The 20,984-nt window shown below is 43.2% G+C and overlaps 1 protein-coding gene across 7 annotated transcripts in view; it reads left to right on the forward strand.

Moving 5' to 3' along the window:
* LOC137527680 (forkhead box protein P3-like) overlaps positions 1-20,984 on the forward strand; it is a 332,205-nt gene that overhangs the window by 291,712 nt on the left and 19,509 nt on the right. For 6 of the 7 annotated variants that reach the window (XM_068248423.1, XM_068248424.1, XM_068248425.1 and 3 more), the window contains 4 exons: positions 5,800-5,902; positions 8,513-8,572; positions 10,006-10,174; positions 11,433-11,516. In XM_068248423.1, the coding sequence (XP_068104524.1) occupies positions 5,800-5,902; positions 8,513-8,572; positions 10,006-10,174; positions 11,433-11,516 (416 nt within the window). The remainder of the gene's footprint in view (positions 1-5,799; positions 5,903-8,512; positions 8,573-10,005; positions 10,175-11,432; positions 11,517-20,984) is intronic. The other variant, XM_068248429.1, reaches the window with a different exon arrangement.

The raw sequence follows: 20,984 nt of genomic DNA on the forward strand, positions 1-20,984 counted from the left end.
CCCCTGGCTACATATAGTGGGCATTTATACCCCTGGCTACATATACTGGGCACATATACCTCTGGCTACATATACTGGGGACACATACCCCTGCCTACATATACTGGGCACATATACCCCTGGCTACCTGTTCTGTGGACATCTCTACCCCTGGCTACCTGTTCTGGGGACATCTATACTGCTGGCCACCTATTCTGGGGACACCTATAGACCTGGGGCTACCTATTTTTGGGCAAGCATTGCTGTCAGATTGAGTGTATTTTGGGGAACTGCTGCCAGGTGAGAGGTGTCTACCATATTAAGGGAACATTCTGCCTATTTATATGAAATGCTGTCTATTTATGTGCCTCATGACTGCTGAATTTGTCTTGTTGGGGGCCTCATGGTTACTGAATTTGTCTTGTTGGGGGCCTCATGATTTGATGGGGGCCTCAAGATCGCTGAATTTGTCTTGTTAGGGGCCTCATGATTGCTGAATTTGTCTTGTTAGGGGCCTCATGATTGCTGAATTTGTCTTGTTGGGGGCCTCAGGATTGCTAAATTTGTCTTGTTGGGGGCCTCATGTTTGCTCATGATTGCGGAATTTGTCTTGATGGGGGTGGGGGGCTCATGATTGCTGAATTTGTCTTGGAACATGCTGGAAGGTACATACTGAGGGAGGGTGGGTGAGCGTGAGCCTGCTAACCTCCATGTACATTTGAAGGAGCGTGACCAAATGTGGAGTACCCATAACCACGCCCACATTTGGTCACGACCCTTCACCTTAGGGGGCGCATTAATAGTCTTTGTCCCCGGGCGCTGAAAACCCTAGCTACGCCTCTGTGGATAACTCAGTGTTACTTCCCAGTAAGACAGAAATTACTAATACTTCCTTAACCTTGCCCTGCACAAATTTCTCAGCAGAGGACCCAGAGGTCCTGCTGACTTCTGAGTCCAGCCTAGCCAGTACTCATGAGTCTTTGTTCAGTGAAACAGACATTAGAAAATCTTTGCCTGCCTCTGCAAACAATTCTGTAGAATTTACCTGTGTTAATAAAGTTCAACTCCTGTCTGATCCAGCAGATGCCAATAGATGCACTACATTAGTTTCTGAGTCCCAGCAATCCTGTCTAGAAACCTCAGAACCCCAGCATCTGAATTTCCCAATTTTACAATTGAATAGTGATTCAGATGCACAAACATTGTGTCTTGATCTTTCTGTCTCTACACCTCGCTCTAGTTTCATGAATAGCTCAGCGCATCTGCTATGTGAACCTGAAATCATAGAATTATTACCTTGTTCAGAAAATGTTCCAGTAAATTTGCCCTGTACCATGAATTGTGCAGTAGATCTTTCCAATGAAGCTCAGGTCACAGAATCATTACGCTGTCCAGCAGGTGCTTCCTTGGTTTTGCCCTGCGATATGGCCTGTTCAGTGACCCTGTCCAGTGAAGCTGTGGTCGCAGAGTCTTATGCTTCACCCAGTACTTTGGATACTTCAGATCCTCTAGTAGAGGAGTCTGAGGCACTGCTTACTTCAGTGGGTGTTGCAGTAGTATTCACTTGTTTAGCAGCTGTTTTGGAACTACAGTCTGCTCTAGTAAAACTTGATGAATCTCTGCCCAGTGAAGCAGAAGCTATTGAAACATTGTCTTTGTCAGCAAGCGTTTTTGATACCTTGCCCTGTACACAGTCTGATTTAGCTAAAGATGTTGAGTCCTTCTCTGATATCACAGTAGTCAGGGAACTTCAGCCCTGTCCTCTGAATGTTTCAGAAGTATTGCCCTGTAACATCGATAATTCTGACTCGCTGGAAAAAATAATAGAAATCTCAGAATTTCAGTCCGGGTTAATGAGTGTTTCTGAAACCCAGCCCTGTATCCTGGAAAATTCTGGTTTTCTGGCTGGTGTGGCAGAAGTTCCAGAGTCCCCTTCCTGTCCAGTGAGTTCCTCAGTTTTGCTTAGTTCAGTGGGGATTGCTGCAATACTGACTTGTTTTGCAGCCCTTCATGAGCTCCAATCCAGTGTATTTGATGAGTCTCTGTCTTGTCCAGAAGAAGCTATGGGAACCCTGTCTAGTTCGGTGCATACATCAGATTTGTCCTGTCTTGTAAATGCCCCTGAACATGATTTGTTAATAACCTTGCTGGAATCAGTGACATCTAAGTCTGATCCTGCAGTTTTTAGTGAGAATACAGTAACTGTGAAGTCTAGTCATGATGATTTTTTTTTGCCCAGTCCTAGTTTCGGTCCTGTCTTGACTGACTTTGAGGTTCGCAGTTCCTTGACATGCCCAGAGGTTTCTCTTGTGCCGGTGTGCCCAGATGTGCTTCGTATGCCAGAGTGCCCAAGTGTGTCTGTGTTAGCGTGCTCACATGCTTCCCTAGTGGAGACATGTTCTGATGTTGCCGGTTGGCCTGCATGCCCGGAGATGGTTCTGGTCCCTAAAAGCCCTGATCTTGATGTTTGTCCTTGTGACCCTGACTCTAGAGTTGCCCTGGGTTCCATAGGGGTTCTTGATAGTTCTCCATGTGAGCCTAAGGGGCGTTCTAACCTGTGGGGATCTCTTTGGAGCTTCCAAGTGTTCTGGGAGATCTCTGAGGAAACTTGTCCTGGTACCTTGGACTGGTTCAACAGTGGGTTTTGTGTTGATAAGGACAGTTCCGGTGGGCATTGCAAAGGCTTTGGCGTTTTTGGACAGTCCCTGGAAGGCGGTGGGTATCGCTCAGAGAGTTTCTGGGGGCTTTTTTCTGGAAGTCGTGGTTCTGATGGGTATCACACTGAGGCTTGTAGTGCTGACGGGCATGGTTCGGTAGGTTCTGGTTCCAATTGGTCTAGTTTTGGTGAGACTGATTCAGGAATTTGGTTTTGTCGGGCTGTTCCGACCTTCATGAATTATCAGTCAGATCAGTTTGCTGGATTTTCCACTTCTGATTTTTTGGTTTGGGTGGTTCAGGAGAAATATGTCAGTTTTTATAGGCGTCCAGAGGCCGCGTTTAAAGGGGGGGGGGTACTGTTACGATCGCTTCTGCAGCGTTTACTGCTGGCTGCAGTGGTATTGCAACCCAGGCAGTTCTGATGTCATTGCATGCATTTGCTTGCATAGTTTGGTTTGCACTTAAACTAGTTGCTGATTCCATCTGCAGTCGCTCTGAAGTTAATGACAGTTTGGTATGCTTTTGTGTAAACAAACATTGTCTGCTGCAATGGAGTGGCGGTCCCTTTCCTGCAGGCTGCATATCATTGTCTGCCTTTTCCTGCTGTCAGCCTGTGATTGGTTACCATTCACTTGTGTGGGAATCTGCAGGTCTGCTCCCATTGGATGACCTCAGTATAAAGAACTGCTTCCTGCAATACTCCATGGGCTACCATAGTCTCAGATTCTGTCTGTTACTCTGTGCGGCTCCCACCTCGTTCCTAGTCCGTGTAGACTGCGCTGACTCCTGCGAAGGGGTCAGCGAGTCCTCCTAGTTCTGCTCTTGTTCTAGAAGTTGTTACTTTGCTTGTCTTGTGTCATATATTGGTTCATCGCCAATATATACGCATACTTGCACGTTTTGTTATTTTCCTTGTATTCGTGTTACGTTGATACATCAGTGTCGCTGATATATACGTACACAAACTGTTTATATCCTGTGTTCAGTTAATCAGCCTTCCAGCACGTTTTGGTAGGTTGCGCGTATCGTTATCACCCGTGCTGAGTTAGTATCCTGCTCCTGGTTCTGTTTGTGGATTGCGTTCATCTCTGCGAAGAGATAGCGAATCCTTCTGAGTCCTGTTCCCTGTATTGCTCCAGTCCTAGTCAGTGTTCCTGCTTATGTCATATATCGGTTCATTGCCGATATATACATATGTTAGTCAGACGTTACAAATAGTTTCATTGATAGCTGTAACTGTAATACGCTAGGAAAACATATTTATTGTATATTTGTCTGTGTTACGTTCATCTATCTTGATCCTCCTATTTCCTGACTATCCTGTCCTGTCTTTGTGAGGCACGCCATCGCTGCAACGCATTGGCTGCCTCATTCCAGTCTGTCTTGTTGTGGACGCTTGCTGTCACTGAGTAGTGGCTAGTTAAGCAAGCGTTCATTCTGTCTGCCTGTCCTGATCTCCTCAGTCCTGGTTTATGCGCTCAGCGCTACTTTGCGCTGAGACGTTATCACGAAAGTGTTGTTTGTGGCTGTTCGGATCTGCACCGGCTCTGTGCGCCACAATCTCCTGTTGGAGTCAGTCCTCTCCTCCACTAAACTGGGGATATCCTGATTCCTTGTGCTGGTGTGTGTACCTCCTTCACGTCAGCTTATGTGTTGCATGCTGACTGTGGAGAATACACCTCCAAGCTTAACAACTGTATTCTGATAGTACTATTGCATTTCTCTGTGTGTGACACTACACAGCCCACTGACACCCAGAGCTGTGTACACTACTGCGATTGTTGCCACATTAACCTCCCTGGTGGTCTATTAAAACCGCCAGGGGGCAGCGCAGCACTTTAATTTTTTTGTTTTGTTAATCATGTAGCTAGCCTAGCGCTAGCTACATGATAGCCGCTGTGCAGCGGCATTCCCCCACCTCTTCCGATCGCCTCCGGCAATCAGAGCAAACAGGAAAACCCGTTCAGAACAGGATTTCCTGTTTGGCTTCCCCCCTCACCATGGCGACGATCGGGATGACGTCACCGACATCAGAGGGAGTCCCGATCCACCCCTCAGCGCTGCCTGGCACTGATTGGCCAGGCTGCGCACGGGGTCTGGGGGGGGCCCTCTAACGTGGCGGGTAGCGGCAAATCGGCGGCGAGTGGCGGCGATCAAGTTATGCACGCTGCTAGCAAAGTGCTAGCTGCGTGCAATAAAACAAAAAGTGTGAAAATTGGCCCACCAGGGCCTGAGCAATCCTCCGCGGCGGCTTAGCCTGTGCTCAGCACGGGCTTACCACCAGGGAGGTTAAGTTTCAGGCACAGTATCACTCCTGTGCATTATTTTTAGGAATGTACTGTGATTTCTGTCCTTTAGAGATTAAAACCTGACTCTGCGTCAACTATGTAATTTTTGGTGGGATTTTTGGCATGGATCCGCCTCCGGCATGCCTCCATCCAGGTGTTAGGCCCCTTGAAACAACATTTCCATCACTTTTGTGGCCAGAAAGAGTCCCTATAGGTTTTAAAATTTGCCTGCCCATTGATGTCTATGGCGGTTCACCTGATTCATACAAACGTGAACTTTCACGGAAGTCCGGATTCGAAGTCCGCGAGCCCAAAATTTGATGTTCGAGACATCTCTAACCCTCTGCCATGATGTGGGGGCAGCATGAAACTTTCAGGGATATGCAGGCCAAAAATGTAACAGCAGCAAGGGCAGAAATCTGTGCACAATAAGGCTGCTCAAATTCAGCATTGTAGTCCTATTATTTATTGTAACGGGGGCATGTGGGGAGTACTTTAACAGTACAATTTGTATGTTTACCTTTTGGTCACATGGTAACAGCATGGCACTCCTCTTAGTAGTCTTGGCCGTACCCTCCCACCCCGAGGCTGAAGTAGGGTGCTGCATCATTATTTTGAGATGCCATCCACCGTCTACAGAACAGAATAAATAAGGGAAGAACCATGATAAGGCGGCTAGGTGCATAAAAAGGTGATGTTATTTAGGGATATTTATTCTTTTCATAATCAAAAACAATACTGGGGTGTTGGTGGGTTTAGGGTAGAGCTGGGCATTTTTTTGGAATAGGCTCACAGATTGTATGAGATTCCAGGTGTATATCGTATATTGTATATGCAGTATACAGTAACACTCATATGGGAATTTTGTTTACAGGTCAATCGAGATGTGGCTCCCCAACCTTCTGTCCTGCACCTGGCGCCCTCTACCTCCTCTTCCATCCTCAGACTGCAGCCAGCAAGATTAGTCTCTGTCCAAGGTACACATGTACTATTTCTACCAGATGTCAAAAATCTTTACATAGGATCTTCCAATCAGATTAAAAATGAATACAGGAAATGCATGCAGATCCGTCGCCGCTCCCCCATCGCAGTGGCCTTTAGTCTCTATGAGGCTGGCCACAGTACCCACGGTGTGATGCGATGCTACAAAAGTACTTCAGATGACGCAGAGGTAAAGCTGTCTCTGCAGTGCGTTGCCGAGCGGTACCGCTCAGTACACAATTGCATTGGTTTTAATGGCACTGCAACAATCTATTTCGATTGTTACGGTACCAGTGCGGCACGCATGCGCCAATAGTTCAAAATTCAGTGACATGATTCCTGTCCAGCAGGGAGGTAGAGCAACGCAAATCACCCCACTGTGGTTTTCTCCCACAGGGTGTATGAAATAGGAAGTGGTGCGCTGCAATGTTCCTACAGAGGGCTCTCACGTTGCACCAAGTGTGCAATTAGCCTCTGCGGTAGTCTGGTGTAAGATTCATTATGATTACAGGAAATGTGCCATACGTTTTTCATTTTTTTCATTTATTAGGTAAAGTACTTGAGCTATTCTTCCCACCTTTTCGAGATAATCACAACTTTTCCTTCATATTAACATTTAAAAATAACAAATATGCCAATTTTAAGAGTAAAGTAGTGAAGCAGGCACACCAGGACATCAGGACACCAATTTTTAGGATGCAACACACTTTATTGTGCAGTAATCCACATCGTATAAAACCGACAATTGTTTCAGGGCCTTGCAGGATCCCCCCTACCACACGCCTTGATAAAGTGTGAACCTGCAAGGCCCCGAAACAATTGTTGGTTCTACACAATGGGGATTACTGCACAATAAAGTGCGTTGCATCCTAATAGTTGGTGTGCTGATGGACTTTGTTCGTATCCAATTTAAAGAATAGGAATAAAGTTTAGAGTCAATTAAACACATTTTCTGTAGAAAAATACGGTACTAATAATATATTTGCATAGATCTGTACATCAATACATCAAACCTCAAAGAGGGACAAATAAGGAAGAAAGCAGGACAGAGGGATTTGATTTTAAAAGCGGGACTGTCCCTTTAAAAAAGGAAGGGCTATGCTAAAACAAATTTACAAAAACAAAATTAATATTTCTTAGGAACTCCAGCTGCTGGTGTGATGTGCTTGGCAAATTTTTTTAAGCATAATAGTCTCTTGTTTTGCTGCTATGTAAAGATATCATAAATCCATAATGAACAATAGGATTTAGGCCTCTTTCACAGTGCGACGTTACAGTCGCACGTTATAAAATGTTTCAACGTAGACTAACGCACAGCAATACTAAGTCTGTGCAACATTTACAGTGCACACGTTGCGTTTGTGTGTAACGTGTTGCGTTTTTAGAAAGTGCTGCATGCTCTGCGTTATACACATCATTAGCTGCATTGGACTGTTTGCACATGCTCAGTAATGACTTGGAAGCATACTTTTCAGTGCCTGTATGCTCTACTGTATGCGACGATAATGGGGCATTAAGTTGCGTTGTGACTTATTTGGGGCATTGCGTTGTAATTTGCGTTGCGACTTTAACGTTGCATCAAAACGCGACATCCTACTGTGAAAAAGGCCTAAAAGTGACCCTTTAGTGAAGGTATACGGAGGCTGCCATATTTATTTCTTTTGAAACAATACCAGTTACCTGGTCATTCTGCTAATCCTTTTGGCTTCATTAATATCTGAATCACACAACTGACTCGAGAATGCAGCTTGTGTAGTCAGACCTTCGTCAGACCACCTGATCAGCTTATTGATTCTAAGTCATTGGCTCAAACTGCCACAGGCATAGTATCAGCATATCATATGTCTGTCATTGGTATCATTTAAAAATAAATAAATATGTCTGCTTCTATATTCCTATCACTACACGGTCACATTAATCATGTCACTAATTTAACCATTCTGCTTAGTAAACAGAAGTAAGAGTTTTCTCTTAAAGGATACCTGAGGTGACATGTGACATGATGAGTTAGACATGTGTATGTACAGTGCCAAGCACACAAATAACTTTGCTGTGTTCCTTTTTTTCTTTCTCTGCCTGAAAGAGTTAAACATCAGGTATGTAAGTGGCAGTTTCTGTCAGGACTGGTTCAGACAACAGTGTGACCTCACTGATAAGAAATTACAACTATAAAACACTTTCCTAGCAGAAAATGGCTTCTGAGAGCAGGAAAGAGATAAAAAAGGGTCAATAGTTCATAGATTTTAGCTCTGGCATACTTCAATGAATGTGTCATTGAGAAAAAACAATAACACAGTAAAAACTTAAAAAGTAGATTAAAATATAAAATAAAACTGTGGAATATCTTAAAAAGTAATTTTTAGGAGAAATAAGATAGATACCATTGTTTATTTCATTAGTTTATTTTCACCTCGTTTGTCCTTTACGTTCCCCCAGTGATGCTCTCACTGGTGATATCCATCTGTTATGTATAACTTTTCTGGCTGCAGAAAATACTGTGCATGCCAGTCTTGAAACACTTACTGTGGTCCCAGAATCCTCAGGAGTATAATTAAAATGAAAAAGCAATAGGTTAGGGTCTTTCTGAACCTTTGTTTTGCACATAGAGTTCAACAAAGAACAAACCGTATTCCAAGAAGATGAAAGAAATCACTGGGAAAATCTTAGTAAGTAAAATAGATTGGTTTTAGCCATACTATATTTTGGGTAGTATTGGGGAGTGGGGAATCCTATGTTTAATAACAAAGGCTTACCTTATCTGATGTATAAAAAAAGATGCTCTCCACACATCCACATACTGCTTAATTTACTGTATGTGTTTTTCATAATCCTTTCTGTAATCCTGCCCGTGCCTGACTAAAGCCCGGCTCACATCAATTATGATTAGCCAATCACTGACCAATGTTACCGTCTCCACCTACCATGAGGCTTCACAGACACTGAATACTATGAGCAGATTGTGCAGGTAAGCTCTCATACTACATGGAGGTGGTAAAATTAGTCAGTAATTGGCAAATTAAAATTGAAGGTGTGTACCTGGCTTAAAGAGAACCTGAGATGGATGGGGTCAAAGCAAAAATGTATACATACCTGGGGCTTCCTTCAGCCCCCTCTGGCCTGATCGCTCCCACGCACTCGTCCTCTGCTGCCTGCACACTCCACAAATTTCTCCGGAAAGTCCTCCGGTCTGGGGCATGCACGGCCTGGCCACGCGTGCACCCCCGATGGGAGAGCATGCACAGCCGGACTGCGCCTGCGCTGACTGGCTCCGACTGGACAACTTTTGTGGAGGCTGCAGGCAGTGGTGGACGGCGACGTGGGAGCGATCAGGCCGGAGGGGGCTGGAGGACGCCCAAGGCATGTATACATTTTTGCTTTGGCCCATCTCAGGTACAATTTAAGGGTATACATCCAATTTTAAATGGTCAGTCATTTCTGTATTATGTACCAATGTCTATATTTTGTCTACACCATTCTCTGTATTAAGTACCCCATGTTTATTCTGTACAGTGCCACAGAATATGAGGTCACTTTATAAATAAGTTATAATAATAATAAACAAGTGCTGCCATGCCAGCCTTCTAAATTACCGCAAGCATTAGGCAAATTATACTCCTTTTTTAACATGTAAAGCGATTACCAGTGAAGAAATATAACACTATCATCAAGACTGACTGATGAACATAACAATAATCTTAGTAAATGCTAGTCAGTGTATGATATTCATATTTTTATCAATTTATATACTGATTGGTTGACTAGTGTCAATCACCTTTACATAACTTACATTCATGGGTGGGTACTCAGTCATGGGTTGCAAAGGTGGCCCACCCAGACCTCATGCTATGCCACTCCAACAGGATAGGAATATAATTTTAAATTCTACTCAAAGGAGCAATTATGTTTGAACGTTAAAAAAAAAGCAGATATTACATAGATTTACTTTACTTTCCTTTACAAAATCTAAGCCCTTGGGTAAATTTCAGTTGAAAACGAAGTATCTAAAAGAAATCTTTGATCCACCCTCCCTTGATTTTAACCCTCCACAAGCACCTGAGAACCACAGCATGTCCTCACTGATAATCCCTTACTGTTGCAGGAATAAAGCCTGCAAGCCTGGGCTGGGCCCAGCATGAATCACGCTCTGAAAAAGACGCAAAGGAAGACGTCTGTAAGAAGAATACTATGTCGACGTATGCAGAGGAGCCACCCAAAAACTATGACCATGCACAAACTAAAGCTTCCAGTGATGGACAGGACAAAAACAGGTCAGCAGATAGTTGCTTTAATAAACTAGTAGTATTTAACCAGTCTGTTTTCCTGAAACAGGAAATTATGTAATATGATGTAAATTATTACCTGCAGAACATAAGGTGCAACCTCAAAAAATCTGTCTATGGGACTGTGTACCCATGTGATGCAAGTGATGATTTTAAATACTAAGGTGGGATACTGGCAGTACAGGGCACCCACGTTGCTCTCCGTTGCTGTGCGTGGTGGTGCTGATCCCATTCACTGACAGTGAATTGGAACAGTGCTGCGTTCAAACAAAATGCATGCTGCAGTACATTATGATAACGCCCTCCTTTGCAGTGCGTATGTGGTAAAGACCAGACTGTATACTTTATGCACTTCTGATGTCCTACAGAGAATCTAGCGTGTGTGTACAGCAACCGCTGATTCCCCCTTCAACACATCGGTGAGTGATGCGCCTGGCTAATCAACTTGGGTGGGTGCTTATGAAATGCACTGTTCTCCTCCTCATCCACTGTGTGCTGCTCCATCTTGCGCAGCTCCATTGGCCTTCTACCCTCTGCATATCAGCAGAACACTTCACTAGTCAGGTGGCTAAAAAGATGTCTGTACTCCTTGCCCCAAATAATGAAGTCCATTTCCCAGAAGAGTGGCAATCCCTATACATGTACTGTATATTGTATGTATGTGAGGCTTTAGAACACAATGCAGGTAACAGATTTTCTTTGAAAACCAAGTGGGCAATGCTGATTTTATTGGTAGTATGTTTAGGAACGTAGTATGTGTGCCAGGAAGGTGGGCGGGAGAGCGGAGAGGAGGCAGCGAACGCCAGGTGGCCCAAACTGTTTGTCCAAACACTGACCCCTATATTTTGCAGCCTGAATCAGGTGATTTAGGTGGCTTTATGGTAGGTCCGCCCACCTCTCTGCCAAAACCCACTTTCCAAGGACAGCCACGGCGTGAGTCTCTACCATGCAATTTTACATACCGTGTAGCTTCATCACTGACTAAAGAAGTCTTTGTACAAACTTCTGCTTCAGTTTGCTTTCTTGAAAAGGACTGTGCAATTGTTCTGTTTTTTTGCAAAAATGTCAAAAAAATGTTGAACTAGAATGCCGCAGTTATTGCAGCGAGGGAGAGCAGAGAGATCTCAGGAGAGATATGAGAGCCTAGCTCTTCACATTTCACCCAGTGCATGATGTACAGCTTTACTTTTGGTAAACGGTTTATGAACGTAGTGTGACACAACATGCCGTTTATTCTTCCCTGAAGCTCTGGTCCTGCCCATCCACCACAATATGGCAAAAAGTTTCCTTGCTGTGAGAAGACATTTGCAGACCACAGACATTTTCTCAGGTAAGATAATCTTATTGGTGATCCCAAGGGGTTCATTCAGACAAATGCTATTTTTTTCTTGCTAAGAAACTGTCACGTACTGCCAGGCAGGATTGGGCCAAAGACAAGATGCTAAAATATGCCCACCTCCCTCCACTGGACCATGATTCTACCTCATGCCTGGGGCTCCGCCCCTCAGATTCCCCTCTCAGGATTGAGGGGCAGCACGGTGGTGTAGTGGTTAGCGCTCTCGCCTTGCATCGCTGGGTCCCCGGTTCAAATCCCAGCCGGGGCACCATCTGCAAGGAGTTTGTATGTTCTCCCTGTGTCTGCGTGGGTTTCCTCCGGGAACTCTGGTTTCCTCCCACATCCCAAAAACATACAGATAAGTTAATTGGCTCATCCCTAAATTGGCCCTAGACTACAGTACTTACACTACATAATACAAACATAGGCATATGATAATAGTAGGGATTAGATTGTGAGCTCCTTTGAGGCACAGTTAGTGACAAGACAATATATATATATACTGTACAGCGCTGCATAATATGTCAGCGCTATATAAATACTAAATCATAATAATAATAATAATTAAGGAGAGGAGGAATCTTGTACAATTGGGCAGGGGCTCCAGAGCTAGGGGTGGCCACAGAGCTGATGGATGGATCATGACGTAGGATATTCCATCAGATTTAGAAAAACATCACACCACTGTTTCTGATGGGAAAGCAGAGGGAGGTTCAGGGATTTAAGCAAAATGTGACAACTGACAACTGTTAAAGGAAAATATCTTACTCAATGAGACTTCTCCAATTCGTGCCAATGAAAATGAAATCTTTATTCACTCAGCTGAGGACCTTTTTATATACCAGCATTTATTTAAGCAAAAACAGGCTAGCTGCAGCCTGGCCAGTTACAAAAAGGTGGAGACTTCCTTCCTCTGTTGATCTTTATACCCCAGTTAACATGCTAATATATTCCTCCCTCCAAACAGTCTATAATCCCATGAGTCCAATGAGCAATGTCCAGTTTCTTCTTTTGGGTGGGTCTGTTCTTCCTCTGTGTCCTTCATGAATGAATAGAAGTCAACAGGAAAGAGAAATATTCTGACATCAGTTCCTTGTCTCATGTCCTTCAGAATCACCCATACTTTCAGAGAACTGGTTTAAACTGGTCCTTTCAACCTGAGCCTCAGTGCCTGGCACGAAATGACACTGAGGGGGGTGGGGAGGTGCTCTGGAATTCCACTCTGGAAGGAATATGAAAAACTGTACACAGTAAATGGTTCAGAACATATGTAACATATATTCAGTGATATCGTGATAACTCCTTGGTTAACAATAATCCTTTTACTTAAAGTGTCACTCTAACACAATAATCTAATTCTGTGCATGTGGTCCTTATAGCCACATGAGGATATACAGGATTAACAGATTAATTATAAAATTCTTTCCACATTTCCCTCCTGTTTATAATTAATACTGTGGGTTGTGGCTTGATTATTGTGTGTATAAAAAGAATATTTACTTTCACATTTCTGTGCTTATGCTTACTTAAGCCTCAGGTATCTGCAAATGTGTCTCCACTACAGGGTTTAGAGGTTCAAGCAAACACAGCCTTCTATTCCCCTTTGCTGAAAATGGGTATGCACTACAGCAAGTCAGGGCATAGAAGTGAAATGATCAAAAACAAAAAATCAGGCTCTGGCCGTGAGCTGGAATAATTGCCTCACACGTTGGCCTGGCCATCCCCCTCCAGCATACCATCATAATCTCCTCCCAAATCACCGTATGCTTCTTCATCATGCTGTGCTAAGGCTGCATACATAGTAGTACTCATATGCTTATCTATCAACCTTGCAAAAAATGTTCTCAGCATTGGAAAAATACAGCAGGCTAGCGGGAACAGAACCATAAGAACAGTTAGGAATGCGATACCAAAACTCTGAAAAAATGAAGTCCAGCTTCCAAACCAGTTCTGTAACCAGTCTGTTATTGGGTTTGAAACACCTGAGTTTCGTTTCAGCTCTTCAGATAGGTCTTTTAACTGCTGAAGAGCCACTGTCACTTTTCCATCAGGGGACGTATTATCTGGAATGTAGGTACAACATTGTTCCCCAAAAAATTCACATACACCCCCTTTCTCTGCCAACAGCATATCTAATGCAATTCTATTCTGCAATGCTGTTAATGATGTTGCTTTCAGTTGCTCTGCCAAACCTTCGATAGCATCTGTAGTATAATTAACAAATCTCTGCTGATTGTAATAAATGTAATTAATCCAATCCACATTTTTGTTAACTGTTGGCCATAAGAAAATTGACTCAAACCCTGCAGCAATTTAATTCCTAGCCTTGAACTCGTCTGGCACCCCTCTGGGGACCCCTATCGCATCAATATATACATATGGGTCCAAACTTCCTCTTGTTGCCTCCCTTTTACTCCGGTGTACCTTTTTTTTTTTTTTATCCACCAAAATTTTAAAAAAACTCATAGGGCAATATAGTGACATGTTCTATCATCCAGACAGGGGCACACAATCCTTTCCATTCTGGTGGCAATGATGATTCTGCTTTATTAGGCTCACAAATCCACCACGTATCTTCTAACTGCCATTTTGTTCCTAGGCTCAACCCTTTATCATTGGTTATCTCCACTATTTCTCCACAATACTTGATCATTGGATGGTTACTGGGGGCAGATCTATTATAGCACGTAAATTGTTGGCTGTAGCAAATGCACGTTGTGACGTGCCTGGTACCTTCATACAGACTCTCTCTGTGGTACAGTTCCGTGGTTGATTCACACTTATCATACTTTGTATCATACATTCTAATTCAGATCCACTCGCCACTACTGGTACCAGAGCAATCTGCGGTCTAACCGCTGCACACACAATACAGTCAGACACATTCACTCGGTACATTCACTCGGTTTGCAGTACAAATTGCCAAAGTAATCAAAATTAAAAATTCCACCGGTCACTAGAACTTTATTACTAGTCACGTTCATTTTGTTAATACTGTCCGGTGGGGATGGGTCAGTAGTCTCTTTGTCTATCCTGTCTTTGCTGTTCAATAGAGGTCGTTTAGTCATTGTCATTGTCATTCCAGGGCTCTTCTTTTTCTTCTTTAAAAAATGCTATGGCTCTAACCCAACTTCCCCTATGTAGCCTTTTTAGGTATCTGTTCCCCCCTTTTTTATCTCCTTTTCACCATGGTTCAAGATAAAGAACTACACCTGTGCCTTAGGAAGAATCCTCTAATATCTTCCCACAGCCTTTGAGATCGTGGTCGCACTGAGGCTCAAGCAAATGTTCCCGTCGCCTCAGGATCTCAAATTTCCGCCCCTCTTTACCCCGTGGTGCTAACTATCAAGAACAGATTGGATCTGGCTACTGTTTTTAAAAGGAAATGACCGCTAAGCGTTCTTCTTGAGCAAAATTCAAACAACATTTCTCTTGTTTCAAAAAAAAAACCACCGAAGCTTCGTGTGAGTGTTTGTAGCAAGCTGTGGCTCTGGATTTTTTAATTAATCTGGATTCGGAAGGCCCATGTGCGCCCTCTTGCAATGGCTTAAATGTTCCCATGTGGTTTTATTCTAATTTAGCCACTATCCCTCCTGTTGACACATGTAAGACTCATGTGTCATCACCACAAATAAATTGGACAAAATCAGTCAAAAGAAGGTTAGTAGGTCAGCAGTGTACAGAGCGACCTGTAGGTAAAGTCTTAGGCTGCAAGTCAGCAGAGGGAGTTGTAGTTGCATATGTCAGGACTGCCAAGTCGTTGCCACGGGAGATGGTGAGGGGACTGGGATGTTGCACACATGTGAATGGCCAGTGTCGTGGGAGCCCGGAGAACATCCATGGTCTGTGGGACGGATGGGCTCCTCTGTTGCTGACACCTAACCCTGCGGACGCCACTAAGCCGCAAACGTATGCATGATGGGAAAGCGTACAGACTGTTCGTGAAAACAGTGGGGGACGGAATCCCATATAACAGGGTAAGTAATAAACACACAGCTTGAGCAGAGACGCAGAAAGAAGCTTATTTATTCCACGATGTTCTTCAGCTCACTACTGTAAGACCAGGACAATCATTGGTGTATTCCCTCCTATGCACATAGAACTGATCCACAAAGATTTGTTAATTGCCTTGCGGACAAGTCACTGCGCGCAGATGCGGACGGGAAAAACATCCTCTGGTCAATAAACAACACAGAAAACAAAAGTACAGGGGGCCAGGGTGGTGCAGTTTTTTTTTTTGGACAATGAAGACGTAAATGCCCAAGCAAACTGGCTGTGCAGCATAGGCGGGGGGGGGGGGGGGTGGATGGATGGATGGGATTGGGCTGGTGGGGGTGGGGTGGGGCTGGTGGGGGGTGGGGTGGGGCTGGGGGGGGGGTTGGGCTCTTGGCAGAGAACTACAATCATGCATCCCTCTCTGCAGTCCGCCATTAGACAAGGCATTGTGGTCAAAATATCCCTATCAAAGTCATTGTACTGAACTTCTTCTAACATACCCACAATTATAAAAATTTTAATCAGGTGTCAATCAAAACAGTCAATCAGTCGATGACAATGACCCACATACTACAGCAATACAGCAATCAATTGTTCCCAGAAACAAAAACAGAAATCATCATATTTACTCTTATAATTGAAAGCAATATTTGCGGGGTTTCTCTTTTTCTTTTATTTTTTATTTATCCCGCATTCTGGGTTTCACAAAATATATACATTAACTTCTTGCAAACAAACCTTTCATCTTGCTACATGCATTTTCTCAAATCACTCTGTTCCGCTTCAACACACACACATCTAGGCTGCTAGCTGGGATTAGTAGTCCATGAGGTCTCTTGCCCCCTCCTCAGAAATGTGGGCGTGACTCATACCTTCTCACAGATCCCAGGCAGAAACTCCACTCAAATTTCACAGAATTCAACAGTACAAACACATTTCAAATAACCGACATCCACAGACAATTGCAGACAGTATAAATGCTTTTAAACCTCCAAACTTCAGACAAAAACATCAGACAAACAGAATATAAAACTTCTACAGACATTTGTATACTGTACATACTACACAAACAACAAACAGACAGACAAACAGCAGCTCATAACTTGTGGATTTCTCCTGTAGCCCCCCTCCTCCTCCCTTTTTGCTGGATACTTCCCAGGGAGCTCTGGTGATTTAGATTTCAGAGCTTAGAATTCCCAGCTTCACATCTTACACACCACAACGTAACATTCCATTTTCATCAATCATTCACTTACTCATTTGCCTTCAACTAGGGCAGAATTAGTACCCTTACCCATACTTTGTCACTGCGGACCTCGGTGTCTCTCAGGACACTGTCGGACCAGATGACCCTCCTTCCCACATTCAAAACATTGTCTGCGTTCTTTGCGACCTTCGTAATCCTTAAATCTGCGCTTTTGTGAGCGCGTGTGGCTGTTACCACCATTCTCATAACAATTACTTTCATCCTTGTTACCATCAGAAACATATGCAGCAACTTTCTTCCCTTTCTTTCCTTGTCGCTTAATCACACATACAGGGTGCCGGGTGCTTTCTAGAAAATCACTCGGTCCGCAGATTCTATGATCCACAACATATTGTGTGACACACTTGCACAATCCTTCAGTCAAAACCTCACATATAGCAATCCTAAACCGTTCATAAGGGGAATCTGTTGTTTCAGCAGCAGGGGGAGCTATACCTCTATATTTACTAAAAACCTCCATCACTTTATCCAGTAGCTCATCTATATCTAATCCATGTATATCATATTCCACCTCATGTGTCTGGGAGGTCCCATCCACCTTTCGTGGGAGGGGCTGAGTTTGGTTTTGGGGAGGGTTCTGGAGAACCTGACATACAGTAGATGGTACCTCCTCCAAGTCTTTGTTCTCTACTCCTAACCAATGTGCTAAGACTTGGCCCCTCCTCGTATATGCTTCTAGTAGCCATCTTTGAGCTTCTGGTAAACAATATTATTTTTCTAAAATCACATTACCCTGAACATCTCCTTTAATTTGAGAAACAAGTTTCTTTACAGCTGTCAAAATACAAATACCCTAAAAAACACACCTTCATCATTAGTGGCCATAATTTTGCTTGTACCTTGACACATTCTTTACCTCCCCGTCCACGCACCTGTTATTGGAAGGATTGGTAGTCACCTGGAGCCCCTGTCCGCCCTCTTACTTGGGCACGGGGTACCTGACACAACTTCCGTGCGTTGAACTTCTAAGGAGAGGCACCTCCGACTAAGGTACTGACACAATCGGTGGTAGTAGATCCACTCCGATATTACTGCCTGTTATGCGGCTGTATTCTGTCACAAAGACTTACAATTCCGCTGAGGCACACGGTAGCTTAGGAAACTGACCACAGATTGTGTCATGCAAAACAATATGACAACACATCAATACTTATACTCTAAACGCAGCCCTGCGTACGAACAGTTACAGAAACAAAAGGTAGTACTTACAATTAAGAAGCTTTCAGGACACCCGAGAACTTCGTTTTAGAACCCTAAATAGGCGATTTCACCGACCTTGGCTGAAGAAGTCTCACGGTTCGAAATAAACCGTATGTCACAAGGACGCGAGATCTAGTTGCGTTTGGCCACCTTTTTGAAGGAAACGTAGTCTCGGTGGACTTTCACCGGCGTGCTATCAGATTCGCCAGTCGCAAACGCGCTCCTAGGCCTCACCTCTTTGTGATTATAGGTTTTCCGGTTCGAATTAGGACCAGATGTTAAAGGAAAATATCTTACTCAATGAGACTTCTCCAATTCGTGCCAATGAAAATGAAATCTTTATTCACTCAGCTGAGGACCTTTTTATATACCAGCATTTATTTAAGCAAAAACAGGCTAGCTGCAGCCTGGCCAGTTACAAAAAGGTGGAGACTTCCTTCCTCTGTTGATCTTTATACCCCAGTTAACATGCTAATATATTCCTCCCTCCAAACAGTCTATAATCCCATGAGTCCAATGAGCAATGTCCAGTTTCTTCTTTTGGGTGGGTCTGTTCTTCCTCTGTGTCCTTCATGAATGAATAGAAGTCAACAGGAAAGAGAAATATTCTGACATCAGTTCCTTGTCTCATGTCCTTCAGAATCACCCATACTTTCAGAGAACTGGTTTAAACTGGTCCTTTCAACCTGAGCCTCAGTGCCTGGCACGAAATGACACTGAGGGGGGTGGGGAGGTGCTCTGGAATTCCACTCTGGAAGGAATATGAAAAACTGTACACAGTAAATGGTTCAAAACATATGTAACATATATTCAGTGATATCGTGATAACTCCTTGGTTAACAATAATCCTTTTACTTAAAGTGTCACTCTAACACAATAATCTAATTCTGTGCATGTGGTCCTTATAGCCACATGAGGATATACAGGATTAACAGATTAATTATAAAATTCTTTCCACACAACCAATGGTGGTTCAGCTTGATTTATACATCAAAGACTCGGGTATGTTCTTTCAGAGGATGCGTGATCTGGGGCCACTAGGAGAGGACACTTTTTTGGTAGCTTTTGATGTCGAGAGCCTCTATACCTCCATTCCACATGATGAAGGTGTGGAAGCGATTGAGTGGTTCTTGATGACATGGTCAGACCCGGCCACAGATCACCAATCCTTTGCAATAGAACTACTTAATGTGGTGTTGCATTGTAATTATTTTTCCTTTCAAGATGATTTATTTTTCCAGCAACGCGGCACATCAATGGGGTCAAATGTGTCCCCTTTCTATGCAAATTTATGAATGGGCCTATATGAGGTACATTTTGTCTATACAATTCTATTTTGTTTATTCAGGGGAGACAATTCTCCCCTGAATAGAGGTTAATGGGTCTACCTGGACCTTACAGTACACATCTTCCTCGGCCAATTGCATCTGTATCTCTTGGACGTAATAAGTACTAACCAGAATGACCAACACTCTGCCCGGATAGTAAGTTCAGTTATCTTATGTAAACCCTCAAGAGCAATAAGTTCCTCCTTCATCAGGTTAGGCACCACCCTCCTCCCTTGTTGTTTTGCCTCTTGTGACACAGTGTCCTCCATCACCTTGTTACAAAAACTGTCAATCACAGGGTGGCTAGGAGAGGAGAAGAAGCTCTTATTCCACAATCCCACTGCACCACTGTGATGCAGTAGTGATGCTGCGTTATATGATTGGCTGCTCGCAGACCACTTGGTTATGGCGATGTCACTTCTCCCATTGCTTTGCCGACGGGGTCATGGCAACTAGAGTGTTTGAGTCTGATGTATGGTGTCGTTCACAGCCGATGCCTGACAATAGATACTTTACATACTATATATTCTGCATAATTTTGCATATAGGTCATGTAGTTTTCACTTGAGTCCACCTATCCTAACCTGGTGAGTTGATTGGCTGCTTTAGTTTTGAATTCATTGGTTGATTGCTTTTCCCTATTGTATTTTCCTTTTTGTAAGTGCTCTGTTTGCTATGTTATTCTGTTGGCTGAAACGGCTTGATAACAGGCAGGAGCCAGAAACAGTGTGCCATTGCCAGTAGGCGAGCAGAGCATTTCTACATCTATGCTGATGAATTAAAGAGCTTATGATTATTATTTGATTTCGCTTTTTAGTCTAATATACCCCAGAGTGCAGGAGTCCTTTAAGGCTTTTGCACACCAGTCCTCTTTTTAGTGAGTGCCAATCCACTGCATTGTTCTGAAGTCCTTAGAATCACTATACAGTGCCTATGTCTATTTGCACTTAAAGTGGTATGAAACTCAGCATTTTTTCTTTGTTCTAAAAGATTATTTACAGCATAAAACCTACTAACAGACAAAATGGTAGCAGAACAGCATTGAAACAGTTAAAACAGCACTTTCTTTTTCAGTGGGAAGCTTAGATCAGAAGTGTGAAGCTTAGAGCCAAAGTGAAGTGATTTACATTATCGTGTTTATGTTTCCTTATTAGCCACAAATATCAAACATTCCTGCCAGTACCTGAGCTTGTATGGATAGCAGAAGGTAAAACAGTAGAGAAATCTCGGTAGAAACTGAATATATAAATACAGCAGCTAGGCAATAAAATGCAATGGCAGCTTTCAGAGTAGATAAAATGTACTTTGGCAACTTGTAATTTGTAAAGGGACAATGATACTTGTGCTCAAAAGCAAATATTTAACTCTATGGGTAATAATAAGTAGGAAAACATGTTTTAATTGAATATTATGTTAGAGTTTAATCCTGCTTTAAAATGAGTTTAAGGTGAACTAATATTTGCCATACATTTTGACAATATGTAAGGCTAAAATAAAGATGTTGCTTATTTCTGGTGTTTCACTTTATTTTTATGCTGAGATGTATACCCTCCTAAACACAGTGTCTCTATGGATTCAGACTTCGGGTACTCATAAACATGTTTTTGAAATAATTACAGGTCCTGGCAGTGCATTAGCATTGCACTGTATTTTGACAGTAATGTGCCTTGG

Source organism: Hyperolius riggenbachi, chromosome 8, assembly GCF_040937935.1.
Source record: "Hyperolius riggenbachi isolate aHypRig1 chromosome 8, aHypRig1.pri, whole genome shotgun sequence".
NCBI classification, from domain to species: Eukaryota; Metazoa; Chordata; class Amphibia; order Anura; family Hyperoliidae; genus Hyperolius; species Hyperolius riggenbachi.